The sequence below is a fragment of the Podarcis pityusensis genome (genome assembly GCF_964106645.2).
Source record: "Podarcis pityusensis genome assembly, chromosome: 16".
NCBI lineage: Eukaryota > Metazoa > Chordata > Lepidosauria > Squamata > Lacertidae > Podarcis > Podarcis pityusensis.
In genome coordinates this window covers 28,399,079-28,414,055 of record NC_138041.1, presented here as the reverse complement: position 1 = coordinate 28,414,055, position 14,977 = coordinate 28,399,079, and the positions used below count along the sequence as shown (strand labels likewise).

General features: G+C 50.0%; 1 protein-coding gene across 3 annotated transcripts in view; it reads right to left on the bottom strand.

Moving 5' to 3' along the window:
• The window catches only part of LOC308465334 (uncharacterized protein), a 118,655-nt gene extending 103,883 nt beyond the window's left edge, over positions 1 to 14,772 (bottom strand). Inside the window, exons 1-3 of one of the 3 annotated variants that reach the window (XR_013980394.1) lie at positions 13,926 to 14,772; positions 7,385 to 8,329; positions 4,139 to 4,673 (exon numbers count right to left, since the gene is read on the bottom strand). Coding sequence is in view for 1 of the 3 variants with exons in the window: in XM_080985204.1 (XP_080841330.1) it covers positions 4,468 to 4,673; positions 7,385 to 8,329; positions 13,926 to 14,046 (1,272 nt within the window). In the remaining 2 variants the exon portion in view is untranslated. Of the gene's footprint in view, positions 1 to 2,236; positions 4,674 to 7,384; positions 8,330 to 13,925 lie in introns of those variants that run through there. The other 2 variants (XR_013980395.1, XM_080985204.1) reach the window with 2 other exon arrangements.
• Between the last annotated feature and the right edge of the window lie 205 nt (positions 14,773 to 14,977).

The window sequence follows — 14,977 nt, the reverse complement described above, 5'->3', positions numbered from 1 at the left end:
AGGAGCGTCTCCACCCGCATCATTCATCCCGGACACTGAGGTCCAGCGCCGAGGGCCTTCTAGCGGTTCCCTCCCTGCGAGAAGTGAGGTTACAGAGAACCAGGTAGAGGACCTTCTCGGTAGTGGCGCCCACCCTGTGGAACGCCCTCCCAGCAGATGTCAAGGAAATAAACAACTGTCTGACTTTTAGAAGACATCTGAAGGCAGCCCTCTTTAGGGAAGCTTTTAATGTCTGATGTTTTATCGCTTTTATTATTATTAATATTCCGTTGGGAGCTGCCCAGAGTGGCTGGGAAAACCCAGCTAGATGGGCAGGGTATAAATAATAAATTATTATTATTATTACAGTGGATGCTCGGGTTGCGAACTTGATCCGTGAGGGATGCACATTAGCAACCTGCAGCGGCGCATCTGTGCACACGCAGGTTGCGATGCGGTGCTTCTGCGCATGCGCAACCCCCGAAACACGGAAGTAACCCGCTCCGGTTCTTCCGGGTTTTGGCGGGTCCGTCACCTGAAAAAACGCAACCTGAAGCGTCTGTAACCCAAGGTATGACTGTATTATTATTACTGAACTCCTGGTATCCATTAACTAAGTTTCTAGTCCATGTGATCACTGAGAGAAACAAAAACCGTGAGGAAAAAGCTGTCTTTCTCCACACGAATCAGTCTGGACCCTGTGGTGTTCCTCAGAGGCCCTTCTCCATGTGCCCCACCCCAAAGAAGGGGTGGAGAACAGCCACCTTTTCTGTGATGGCCTCCCATTGATGGAATGCTCTCCCCAGGGAGACACGCCAGGTGCTGTCCTTGTCAGTTTTTCGGTCCCATGCCAAGGCCTTTTTTTGTTAATTAGTGGCCCTTGGTTAATTAAGTGTTGCCGCCAGGGTGTTGCTCACCTTTTAGTGAGACGGACGGATCTTGTTGTTTTAATGATTTAAACCTTGTCCAGTGGCCTTCAGACTTTTTGTTGCATAAAGAGGTTGATAAATGCAAATAATAGTAAGAAGGGCAGGAGGAGTTCAAGAAAAACAAAACATTCCTTGCGTCTGTCCTCTCATTTATTAGGACCGTCAATCAGGAATTTTCAAGGGCAAGCCCTTTTAAAATAAGGTCAATATACATGGCAATGGTTCCTCATACTGAATGTCAACAAATTCTGGAAAACACTCTATGAATTGGAAGGTGGAGATGGACTTTATTTGTTTGTTTGTTTGTTACACTAGAAAATCTTCTGTAAAAACTAATTTAAAAACAAAACGAATGTTTTTGGCCCAGAGATGGAAAGAAGATAAATTCCCTACCAGAGAGGAATGGCAGATCAAGTTGATGGATTATGCTGAAATGGCTATAATGACCGGAAGAATCAGAAACCAGGAAGACCAACATTTTAATAAGGAATGGGGGAAATTTATAACAGTTAAAATCGTTAGTAGGATTGGAATAACACTTGTAGTTGATATTGGACACAGTTTTGGACACTATGGAGAGGTAAAAGATTTGGATCATCATAAAAGATGAAGGAGAAAATGATTAACAATAGGATCCACGAAGGCGAGGAAGGAAGTCCTATAGATTCTTTGGAATCTTGTTTTTATGTTGTACGTTCGATATGTGAATGTAAAGTTTTAATCTGAAAAACCAAATTTAAAAAATGTAAATAATAATAAAAACAAACAAAACGAGAACAGGGACTATTCTCTACCCCCCCTTCTCACATGTTCCACAAGGACCATGAGCTCCCCCAACACCCACACATTTAGCACGCATAGGCTTCTCCACACAGTGAGGAACCCTGATTAAGGTTCCTAAGCAGGTGGACAAGCCTATTGAACTATCTTGCCCCTTTGTTGACCTCCTGGCAAATAGAAGGGGAAGAAATGGAGGCAGTGAGAGACTTTACTTTCTTGGGCTCCATGATCACTGCAGATGGTGACAGCAGTCACGAAATTAAAAGATGCCTGCTTCTTGGGAGAAAAGCGATGATAATCTAGACAGCATCTCAAAAAGCAGAGACAAAGATCCGTATAGTTAAAGCTATGGTTTTCCCAGTAGTGATGTATGTAAGTGAGAGCTGGACCATAAAGAAGGCTGATCGCTGAAGAATGGATGCTTTTGAATTCTGGTGCTGGAGGAGACTCTTGAGAGTCCCATGGACTGCAAGAAGATCAAACCTATCCATTCTGAAGGAGATGAGCCCTGAGTGCTCACTGGAAGGACAGATCCTGAAGCTGAGGCTCCAATACTTTGGCCACCTCACGAGAAGAGAAGACTCCCTGGAAAAGACCCTGATGTTGGGAAAGATGGAGGGCACAAGGAAAAGGGGACGACAGAGGACGAGATGGTTGGACAGTGTTCTCGAAGCTACCAACATGAGTTTGACCAAGCTGAAGGAGGCAGTGGAAGACAGGAGTACCTGGCGTGCTCTGGTCCAGGGGGTCATGAAGAGTCGGACACGACTAAACGACTAAACAACGACAACAACAACAACTAAAAGCTCAAAGCAAAGGTGGGGAACCTGGGGCCCAGTGTTTTCCACGTTTCTCCAGCGGTCCCATGAGACACTCCCTGGGCTGCAAACCCACCCACAGGCTACGCCTCTTGCTGACGTTGGCTCCATGCCCTCCTTTAGTGATTAATTTTTAAAAAAATCTGGCTGGAATTTGTCCGTGTACTGCAATAATGGTTCTTGCTTGCCTGGGTGTAGAGCTGGGCACGGGTGTGAAGAAGACTTTTTGCGTAACCGGAACACAGCGCAAACGTGCAGAGCATGGGGTTGTTCATGCGCAATCGCTGTCTATGACTGCTTGGGGGAAGCCCTGGAAAGGAGGGGACTTAGGCAGCTGCGGGAAGACAGGGGGACCTTCAGTCCTCACAACTGCCGCCTTGGGGCAAGATCTTCCGGGAAGAGTTGCTGTGCTAAGTCTGGTCTCCTGAGCTGTTTGTTTCTTTGAATACATAGTTCGCTTCACTGATACCACCTGAGTTATTACAGTGGTACCTCGGGTTACAGACGCTTCAGGTTACATACGCTTCAGGGTTACAGACTCCGCTAACCCAGAAATAGTACCTCGGGTTAAGAACTTTGCTTCAGGATGAGAACAGAAATCGTGCTCTGGCGGCACGGCAGCAGCAGGAGGCCCCGTTAGCTAAAGTGGTGCTTCAGCTTCAGAAGAGTTTCAGGTTAAGAACGGACCTCCGGAACGAATTAAGTACTTAACCCGAGGTACCACTGTACTGATCTGCCCCTGGCTCGTGTCCCTGCCATGCAAAGTGAGAGCAGCATCTGTTGCCCCGCCCACTTGCCTCTGGCCCCGCCCACCCCTGCCGTGCGGTCCTCAGAAGACATTCCAGGAGGAAGGATGAGGCACAAATGGAATGCACCAGGTGGAAGCGGAATCTGTTGCTCCGCCCACTTTTGCCTCTGGCTCCGCCCACAATCACATGGTCCTCGGAAGGCTCCCCAGATGGGGAATGAGGCCCTCATGGTTCCCCGGCCCTGTAAGGAAGGAGAACGTTGATGTTCGCCAACTTCAACAATTCACCGTTTACGTGAATGAGAAAGATGCTCTGAATCTGTAGTGTCTCTTTGACAAATGGCAAGGTTAGGAGATGTGTGGTTGTCTAGGTGTGGCTGGACTTCAACTCCCATCATCCCTTGCTGTTGGGAGTTGTGCTCCATCAGCATCTGGAGGGCCAAATGGGATACAGTCGTTCAGGTTCTGGTTCAGGGACCCCTGACCATTAGGTCCAGTTGTGACCAACTCTGGGGTTGCGGCGCTCATCTCACTTTATTGGCCGAGGGAGCCGGCGTACAGCTTCCGGGTCACGTGGCCAGCATGACTAAGCCACTTCTGGTGAACCAGAGCAGCGAACGGAAACGCCGTTTACCTTCCCGCCAGAGCGGTACCTATTTATGCTTTCGAACTTCTAGGTTGGCAGGAGCCGGGACTGAGCAATGGGAGCTCACCCCGTTGCGGGGATTCGAACCATCGACCTTCTGATCGGCAAGTCCTAGGCTCTGTGGTTTAACCCACAGCGCCACCTGGGATACAGTGGTACCTTGGGTTAAGTATTTAATTCGTTCCGGAGATCCATACTTAACCTGAAACTGTTCTTAACCTGAAGCAAAGTTCTTAACCTGAAGCACTATTTCTGGGTTAGCGGAGTCTGTAACCTGAAGCGTATGTAACCCGAGGTACCACTGTATATGGAAAGGGCAAAGAGATTGGAGTCGCCAGACTCATCTGAAAGCCCTGTTCCTAAGCCCAGAAACCAATCAGTGATTTGCGGGCGCTTGGTGATGAGAAAGGCACTCTGTGCATGCTCAAGGGCACAGTGATGGTGGTGACGATTTCACACCCACCCACAATGAGTCTGGCTCCGAGTCCTGCCCTCCCTCAGAGATGCATCAAGTTCCTGGTGGAAAGCTCAAATTCAGAGAAGAGAAGAACTTCTCAGACACTGTTCTCATGTGCCCAGGTCACGGCGGAGCTTGAGGATTTCCAGCAACAGTTTCTCTTTCTCCAGAAGGATCTTTTCCTTCTGCAGCTGGAGGGTCTCCTTCTGCAGTTCTAGAACCTCGGTTTGCAGCTGGCTCTGCCTCTCCAAAAGCTCTCTGGATGGGCCTCTGCTTGGCGTGCTGCAACCCTTCTGGCTGGGGTTCAAAGCTTCAGCTGCAAGCAAACAGAAGCCCAAGAAAAAGAGGGTTAAAGCAGAGAGCCAGGGCAACCTGTGTGAAACACCAGCAAGGTGCAACTTAGACAAAACAGTCAAAACTTCAACTAAGCCCATCTGTACTCCCATACTTAAAGGTAAGGGGACCCCTGACCATTAGGTCCAGTCGTGGCTGACTCTGGGGTTGCGATGCTCATCTCGCTTTATTGACCGAGGGAGCCGGTGTACAGCTTCCGGCTCATGTGGCCAGCATGACCAAGCCGCTTCTGGCGAACCAGAGAGGCACGGAAACACCGTTTACCTTCCCGCTGGAGCGGTACCTATTTATCTACTTGCACTTTGACATGCTTTTGAACTGCTAGGTTGGCAGGAGCAGGGAACGAGCAACGGGAGCTCACCCCGTCGCAGGGATTCGAACCGCCAACCTTCTGATCGGCAAGTCCTAGGCTCTGTGGTTTAACCCACAGCGCCACCCGTGTCCCCACTCCCATACTGACTATATATAATTGCTTGCTTCACTTACAGATCATGGATCCCCCCCCCCTAATGCAGGTGTCCTATCACTCATGATCGCACTGCATCATGGGTTTTACAGTCTCAAGCCAGCACATGCATACTTCCAGCATATGCAACCAACAGAACCCGCTGTACATTAAACAGTTCCCTCATTTGACCCCGCATACTAAACACCTGGCTACAAAGTTCACCAGGGCTGCATTCACACAGCAGTGTATTCAATCTCCTGATGGTAAATAGCACGTCAATCACTCGTTTCCAGGTTATTTGATTCCAGAAAGAATCTGTGGGCAGCCTATTTCACCTGGAAAATATTGGGGGTCAAGTAGCGAGTCTTGGGGCATGCAACTCTTTCCTGCTGTTTTGACAGGGGAATTGCGATTGAACAGAAATGCTGCAGTGTGGGGGAAAATAAATTTGAAAACGAGACAGGAGCACCAGTATAATAATCAGGAATACAAACACAATATTCCCTGCTTCTGAATGCACCCTCAGTGGCCTTGGGCCAGTCATCATTTCTCAGCTGAACCTACCTCATAGGGCTGTTTGTGAGGAAAAAAAGAGGACGGGGAAAACCTTGTAGGTTACCTTTGGTTCTCTGAAGGAAAGGTGGGCCATAGCTGCATTCATTAAAACAGAGTGTCCATCCTCAGGCTCTCTAGCCTTATCTGCCTGGCCCAGGCTTCCTCAAACTCAGCCCTTCAGATGTTTTGAGACTACAATTCCCATCATCCCATCAGCACTGGTCCTGCTAGCTAAGGATCATGGGAGTTGTAGGCGAAAAACATCTGGAGGGCCAAGTTTGAGGAAGCCTGGCCTGGCCTTTGGAATTCTCCCCAGGCCACACCCCCACTGACAGGCCACACCCCTCACTGGCCCCGCTTCAATCCACAACCGCATGACTGTGTCACTGGACTGATAATGCTTCTTTCATTTAGCAGTTAGCTCAGTTGGTTAGAGCAGGCTTCCTCAACCTCAGCCCTCCAGATGTTTTGAGACTACAATTCCCATCATCCCTGACCACTGGTCCTGCTAGCTAGGGCTCCTGGGAGCTGTAGGCCAAAAACATCTGGAGGGACAAGGTTGAGGAAGCCTGGGTTAGAGCATGGCACTGATAATCAAAGAATCAAATAGTACCTCAGGTTAAGAACTTTGCTTCAGGATGAGAACAGAAATCGCGCGGTGGCAGCGGGAGGCCCATTAGCTAAAGTGATACCTCAGGTTAAGAACAGTTTCAGGTTAAGAATGGACCTCCGGAACGAATTAAGTACTTAACCTGAGGTACCACTGTATCTGACTTTTAGAAGACATCTGAAGGCAGCCCTCTTTAGGGATGTTTTTAATGTTTGATGTTTTATCATGTTTTTTAATATTCTGTTGGGAGCCGCCCAGAGTGGCTGGGGAAACCCAGCCAGATGGGCGGGGTATAAATAATAAATAATAATAATTGTCAGGGGTAATAATTAATATTATTAGTAGTAGTATTAATCACAGAATCATAGGACTGCAGACTTGGAAGGGACTCTGAGGATCATCTGATCCAACTCCCTGCAATGCAGGAATTATGCAGCTGTCCCATACGGGGATCGAACCTGCAACCTTAGCGTTATCTGCACCACGTTCCAACCAACTGTGCTATCCACGCATCTCAGGTCGAGGTTGCAGGTACCGTCTCCATACAGGCCACCTGCATATTTCCTGCATTGCAGGGGGCTGGACTAGATGACCGCGGGGGTCCCTTTCCACTCTGCAGTTCTATGATTCTACACTTGAACAGAGGACTGACAGGGGTTTGCGAGTGTGTGCAGAAACTAGAGGTCAATTTTACATGCATTCCTTTGCCCACTTCTGCACCTGGCGCGGCCCACCGTGGACTTGGCCTCCTCCCTATGGTGCTGGAGGAGACTCTTGAGAGTCCCATGGACTGCAAGAAGATCAAACCTCTCCATTCTGAAGGAAATCAGCCCTGAGTGCTCACTGGAAGGACAGATCATGAAGCTGAGGCTCCAGTACTTTGGCCACCTCATGAGAAGAGAAGACTCCCTGGGAAAGACCCTGATGTTGGGAAAGATGGAGGGCACAAGGAGAAGGGGACGACAGGAGAAGGGGACGTCCATGGGGTCACGAAGAGTCGGACACGACTAAATGACTAAACAGACAAGCAGTTCAACCTGAGTTGGGTAGAGAACCTCACCGTGATCATCAAGGGCAGAGGGGGTGCCTTTGGCACCGAAACTCGCAATGCCACTGCTTTGAATCAAGGGGCTGCAGGTAGTTCCCAGACAAGGACATTCCCGCTGGGGGCTGAGAGGGCACTCAAGCTTACATGACAAAGGGAATTCTGATGGGCAGGTACTAGGTTCTGGCATTCTAGAAACGCTGGACCGCCCGGATTCCCCCCTTTGGGGCAAAAGCATCCTGGGGATTTGTGCACAGTGCGGCTGGTCCGAGTGATGAACGTAGCTCAATGAGACCCCCTTGCAGGGCTCCGCTGACGTCTTTCCCCCTCTCTCTCGAGTGCCCTCTGCACGTTGTTCGATGTCGTCCCCGGACTGCGAGAGGCTGGCAAAGTTCTGCCTTGCTAAATCTGCCTGCGGCGATCCCCCGTTGGCTTTGGGGTTTCCAGGAGCCTCAATCCGGCAAGGCTGCCGGTAGTAGCTGTCGCTGCGGAGATACGACAGGCAAGGCGAGCCTGAGAGCACTTCGGCGTGGATTGTTGGTGACGCGTCTCCTCTGGGGCTGCCCGGAGACTCAGCTCTCAAGTCAGGACTGTAAAGCAACGGTCTGGGGAGCATGGGGTCCGTTTTATTGAGGAGAGCGACGATATCGCGGAAGAGGCGTTCCCGGGGCTGCCTCTGCAGCAGAGGGTGCTTCTCCACGCTTAGACCTTTACGGGCGTCCACCACCATGTTTTTCCACTTCTTGAGGATCTCTTGCGGAGTGCGCTGAATGAGAGGATTCAGAGAGTTGACGGCCGCGGCGATCTCCTCCCAGGCCCGTTGGCAGGCAGCAGTGTTGCTGTAGCGGCCGCTCTTCGGGATCAGGATGTCCTTGCGGAGAGCAAATCCTTCCAGGATCAGGAACTTCTCCTCATCAGAAAACTTGATCCTCTTTGCCTTGGCCGTTGCCATGTTGGCTCCTGCAGTTCAAAAGACAAGCAGAATCTTGGTACAGTGGACGCTTGGGTTAAGAACTTAATTCATTCTGGAGGTCCGTTCTTAACCTGAAACTGTTCTTAACCTGAAGCACCACTTTAGCTAATGGGGCCTCCCGCTGCCACTGCCACGCAATTTCTGTTCTCATCCTGAAGCAAAGTTCTTAACCCGAGGTACTATTTCTGGGTTAGCGGAGTCTGTAACCTGAAGCGTTTGTAACCTGAAGCTTCTGTAACCCGAGGTACGACTGTATATTGAAAATAGCCTGCACAGAGTGTGTGTGGGTAGGAGCCAAGGAGGTAAAGGGAAAAAGGTGAAGGACCCCGGACAGTTAAGTCCAGTCAAAGGTGACTATGGGGTTGCGGCGCTCATCTTGCTTTCAGGCCGAGGGAGCCGGCGTTTGTCCACAGACAGCTTTCTGGGTCATGTGGCCAGCAGGACTAAACTGCTTCTGGTGCAAAGGGACACAGTGATGGAAACCAGAGCGCATGGAAATGCTGTTTACCTTCCCGCCACAGCGGTACCTATTTATCTACTTGCACTGGCATGCTTTTGAACTGCTAGGTTGGCAGGAGCTGGGACAGAGAAACGGTAGCTCACCCCGCCGCGGGGTTTTGAACTGCCAACCTTCCGATCAGCAAACCCAAGAGACTCAGTGGTTTAGACCACAGCGCCACTTGCATCCCTAGGAACCAAGGAATAAACAGGTGGGCCCAGCATCCAGATAGTACGTTTCCAAGAACAATTCAAAGTGTTGGTGCTGACCTTTAAAGCCCTAAACGGCCTCGGTCCAGTATATCTGAAGGAGTGTCTCCACCCCTATTGTTCTGCCCGGACACTGAGGTCCAGCGCTGAGGGCCTTCTGGTGGTTCCCTCACTGCCAGAAGCCAAGTTACAGGGAACCAGGCAGAGGGCCTTCTCGGTAGTGGCACCCGCCCTGTGGAACGCCCTCCCACCAGATGTCAAAGAGAAAAACAACTACCAGACTTTTAGAAGACATTTGAAGGCAGCCCTGTTTAGGGAAGCTTTTAATGTTTGATGCATTACTGTATTTTAATATTTTGTTGGAAGCCGTCCAGAGTGGCTGGGGAAGCCCAGCCAGATGGGCGGGGTATAAATAAATTATTATTATTATTATTATTATTATTATTATTATTATTATGGCCCAGTACTTTATCCTATTCCAACAGGGCAGAGCTCAAATTAACCTGGGTGTTTTAACTGAACCTCAAGCCAAGTGTCTTCCCCAAGTAGAATTCGAAGGCAGATTATACAGTATAGGCAGAGACCACAAAGAGCCATAAAACATCAAAACAGTCTCACAACATAATGTATCCATCTTACAAGCATAAAAACAAAAAATGGTTACAGGTCATGGGATTAAAAACATGTATGTCATCTTTCTGCTTTCAGCTTCCCCATCTTGAAGTGACCAGAAATGCTCAGGCCATTTGCCCAATTTAGGTATTGGATGTCCCACGTTACCATGGCAACTTAGCCCATGATCAGTCTTTACTGACATTTCTTCCATCTACCTTTCAGGAAGCTTCAGGGATTTCTGATTAACACCCTAGTTGCTAAGTCTCTCTTAAGAACAACCTCTTTGAGGCTCTTTGGGTTTATGCATTCCCAGGCATAGATAAAATCTCTTGTTTATGGGCTAGAGAGCAAAGAGTTGTAAATTGCAGTCCCACAAGATTCTTGCACAGAAAGAAAACCTTTTCTCAGATCATTCCACCTAAAAGGTTAAATGCAATTAAAACAACACATTAAAACATTCAAATCGCAATATGCACCCGGGGTCTCTAATTCTTATATCAGTCTTTAGTTTAAGTTCAGTGTAATGCTCAATGTTGCTTGATTCTCCATTCTTTGCCCCACTTTATTTGGCATGATTTTATGATACTTGCGGCTTCACTTGTTTTAAGTTGTTCTTTTCTTTACTGTTATTTTATGGTGTGAATTTTTTTGGGAGGGAATATCATTCAATAAGGGACGCGGGTGGCGCTGTGGGTTAAACCACAGAGCCTAGGACTTGCCGATCAGAAGGTTGGCGGTTCGAATCCCTGCGACGGGGTGAGCTCCCGTTGCTCTATCCCAGCTCCTGCCAACCTAGCAGTTCGAAAGCACGTCAAAGCGCAAATAGATAAATAGGTACCACTCCGGCAGGAAGGTAAACGGCGTTTCCGTGCGCTGCTCTGGTTTGCCAGAAGCGGCTTAGTCATGCTGGCCACATGACCCGGAAGCTGTACGCCGGCTCCCTCGGCCAATAAAGCGAGATGAGCGCCGCAACCCCAGAGTCGTCCGCGACTGGACCTAATGGTCAGGGGTCCCTTTACCTTTTTATCATTCAATAATGATTTTTAAAAATATCCCTGCTTTCTTAAAAATTTCCCCTTAAACTATAGTTCCCCTAATTTTTTTATTTTTTTGGGGGGGGTCACATGCTTTTGATGTTTTAATTAGTAAGTAGCTGACAAAACAGGAAGTGTTATCATCGAATGCCTCTTTCACTTCACAATATACACAATCACTGTTCCAATCTTGCCCTCACTCTGTCCGGCGTCCCAATGAACTTAACTACCCTCCGAAAAGCAAAACGGGGGGGAACTGGAGCACATGGCTCTCCCCCTTATTTAGCCCCCCACAACACCCTGTTAGATACATCAGGATAGCAAGTACCCCAAGATCACCCAAGTGGAGGATCTGAACCCTGATCTCCCAGGTCCTGGTCCAACGCACTAACCACTGCACCACACTGCCTCTCCTTTATGAATATAGGAAGCTGCCTTCTACTGAAGCCAGACCATTGGCCCATCTAGCTCAGTTATTGCCCACAATGACCGACAGCAGCTCTCCAGGGACTCAGCATCTCCTGGATTGAACCCACCAACCGCAACTTCTGGAGCTAAAGGGAAGCGCCCCCTGAGCATGTGCAAAGTGCTGGTGCCACCTGGGACCTTCTGCGTGCAAATCAGATACTCTGCCTCTGAGCAATTCCTTCTTTTCTGGGACCTGTAACTTTTCACAAGCTGTTTCACACGTACGATCAGTTGCGTGGGTCTTCCCGCTGGCCGTTTTGCTGGTGTTTTCGGCTCACTTCCCAGCACCGCAGTTTGCCTAACTGTGATTTTGTTACACTGATGTCTCGAGAGCGCCCTGATAGCTTTAAAAAAGAAATTTTACCGAATTACACAGCAAGGATGCGCTGGATCATGGAGAAAGCTAGAGAGTTCCAGACTACCGTATTTTTCGCTCCATAGGACGCACTTTTTCCCCTCCAAAAATGAAGGGGAAATGTGTGTGCGTCCTATGGAGCGAATGCAGGCTTTCGCTGAAGCCTGGAGAGCGAGAGGCATCGGTGCGCACCGACCCCTCTCGCTCTCCAGGCTTCAGGAAGCTATCCGCAAGCCTTGCAAGCCCGGTGGGAGTTCCCGCGGGCTCACAAGGCTTGCAGGCAGCAGCCTGCAGCCCCGGCGAGCGTCCGCAAGCCTTGCGCGCCCGGCAGGAGGTCCCGCCGAGCGCGCGAGGCTTGGGGCAGCAGCCTGTCGCCCGAAGCACGGGGAGCCCTCCGGAGGGCTCCCCATGCTTCGGACGAGTGTCTGCAAGCCTTGCGCGCCCGGCAGGAGGTCCCGCCCAGCGCGCAAGGCTTGGGGCTGCAGCTTGTCGCCCGAAGCACGGGGAGCCCTCCGGAGGGCTCCTCTTGCTTCGGGTGAGTGTCTGCAAGCCTTGCGCGCCCGGCAGGAGGTCCCGCCCAGCGCGCAAGGCTTGGGGCTGCAGCTTGTCGCCCGAAGCACGGGGAGCCCTCCGGAGGGCTCCCCGTGCTTCGGGCGAGTGTCTGCAAGCCTTGCGCGCCCGGCAGGAGGTCCCGCCGAGCGCGCAAGGCTTGGGGCGGCAGTCTGTCGCCCGAAGCACGGGGAGCCCTCCGGAGGGCTCCCCGTGCTTCGGGCGAGTGTCTGCAAGCCTCGCGCGCCCGGTGGGAGGTCCCGCCGAGCGCGCGAGGCTTGGGGCGGTAGCCTGCAGCCCGAAGCACGCGAGGCTTGGGGCGGCAGCCGCGGGGGGGGGATAATTTTTTTTATTCATTTCCCCCCCCAAAAAAACGAGGTGCGTCCTATGGACCGGTGCGTCCTATAGAACGAAAAATACGGTACTTAAAATTTTAAAACATGATGCTGTTAAGGTGCTACACTCAACATCCCAGCAAGTTTGGAAAACTCAGCAGTGGCCAGAGGATTGGAGAAGATCAGTCTACATCCCAATCCCAAAGAAGGGCAGTGCCAAAGAATGCCCCAACCACCGCACAATTGCACTCATTTCACACGCTAGCAAGGTTATGCTTAAAATTCTACAAGGAAGGCTCAAGCAGTATGTGGACCGAGAACTCCCAGAAGTGCAAGCTAGATTTAGAAGAGGCAGAGGAACCAGAGACCAAATTGCAAACATGCGCTGGATTATGGAGAAAGCTAGAGAGTTCCAGAAAGCCATCTACTTCTGCTTCATTGACTATGCAAAAACCTTTGACTGTGTCGACCACAGCAAACTATGGCAAGTTCTTAAAGCAATGGGAGTGCCTGATCACTTCATCTGTCTCCTGAGAAATCTCTATATGGGACAAGAAGCTACAGTTAGAACTGGATATGGAACAACTGATTGGTTCAAAATTGGGAAAGGAGTATGACAAGGCTGTATATTGTCTCCCTGCTTATTTAACTTATATGCAGTATTCATCATGCGAAAGGCTGGGCTGGATGAATCCCTAGCCGGAATTAAGATTGCCGGAAGAAATATCAACAACCTCAGATATGCAGATGACACAACCTTAATGGCAGAAAGTGAGGAGGAATTAAAGAACCTTTTAATGAGGGTGAAAGAGGAGAGCGCAAAATATGGTCTGAAGCTCAACATCAAAAAAACGAAGATCATGGCAACTGGGCCGATCACCTCCTGGCAAATAGAAGGGGAAGAAATGGAGGCAGTGAGAGACTTTACTTTTTTGGGCTCCATGATCACTGCAGATGGTGACAGCAGCCACGAAATTAAAAGACGCCTGCTTCTTGGGAGAAAAGTGATGACAAACCTAGACAGCATCTTAAAAAGAAGACATCACCTTGCCAACAAAGGTCCGTATAGTTAAAGCTATGGTTCTCCCAGTAGTGATGTATGGAAGCGAGAGCCGGACCATAAAGAAGGCTGATCGCCGAAGAATTGATGTTTTTGAATTATGGTGCTGGAGGAGACTCTTGAGAGTCCCATGGACTGCAAAAAGATCACACCTATCCATTCTGAAGGAAATCAGCCCTGAGTGCTCACTGGAAGGACAGATCCAGAAGCTGAGGCTCCACCTCATGAGAAGAGAAGACTCCCTGGAAAAGACGCTGATGTTGGGAAAGATGGAGGGCACAAGGAGAAGGGGACGACAGAGGGCGAGATGGTTGGACAGTGTTCTCGAAGCTACCAGCATGAGTTTGACCAAACTGCGGGAGGCAGTGGAAGACAGGAGTGCCTGGCGTGCTCTGGTCCATGGGGTCACGAAGAGTCGGACACGACTAAACGACGACAACAACATAGCAAGAAACTTACCGCCTCCCCTGCTTGCCGGGTTTCGGGGCTCTCGCGTCTCCTTCGTCCTCATCACACGCTCCAAAGCGAAGAACAAGGGGCGTTGCGTGTCTGTGTGTTGTGTGTAGAGCCAAACACGCATACGCACACACACACACACCCCCTACCCGCTTCCCTTCTGACCACTTCCTACCAACCGCAACTTCTGGAGCTAAAGGCAGCGCCCCCTGAGCATGTGCAAAGTGCTGGTGCCACCGATGGCGAGGATGCAGGAGGGGGACCCCGTTCCGGTCGTTTTTGACAGCAAAAGCAATGATAGCCACAAACCATACACATAATAATAACAAGACAGAGGGGGGAAAGGGAGGAGGGAGAGGAAATGGCTCCGGAGAAAGCCACGCGGTATTTCCCTTAGATTTTCTCGCTCGATGGTATTTCCTCTCCCACCTTTTTGGTCCGAGAAGGGCGAGGAGGCGGCGGAGGAGAGAGGCGGCTCCAAGCGCAGGAGCGCGCAAGGCTTCGCCCGTGCGCCATCGGGGCGCAGTGCGGGCGCAGCAGCCCAGATCCGCCAGATTCTGCAAAGGGGGCAGGCAAGTGGGGGTCCGGGTTAACCCTCCGCTGCTCAAGGCACGGGATTGTCACCGCCTGGACGACGACGTGGAGAACTGACCTCAGCCAGTGCGCTGGAGCCTTAAAAAATAACGTGTCTAGCATTTACTCAGAGTAGACCCATCGGGGCGCATGCAACAGAACTCTGCCCACAGTAGAACCATTGAAAGGAATGAATCTTGTTTGCTTGTTTATTTTGCATTTATGCCCCACTTTTTTTATTACACCAAGGAGCCATTTAATCCCCACAACAATCCGTAATTCTTGTGTTCTTCCTTCCACGGTTTGGTATTCCTTTTTTAAAATTAAGGCTATTTTTTAAAAAAATTTGCATATTTCTGTTCATAAAAATATCAGAGTGGTTTGCAACAGCCATATGTTATGTAAAACCAGTTAGTTAGTTATTCAATTTCTATGCTGCCCTTCGTCAGAGAATCACAGGGTGGTGTGTGATATAGTCACAA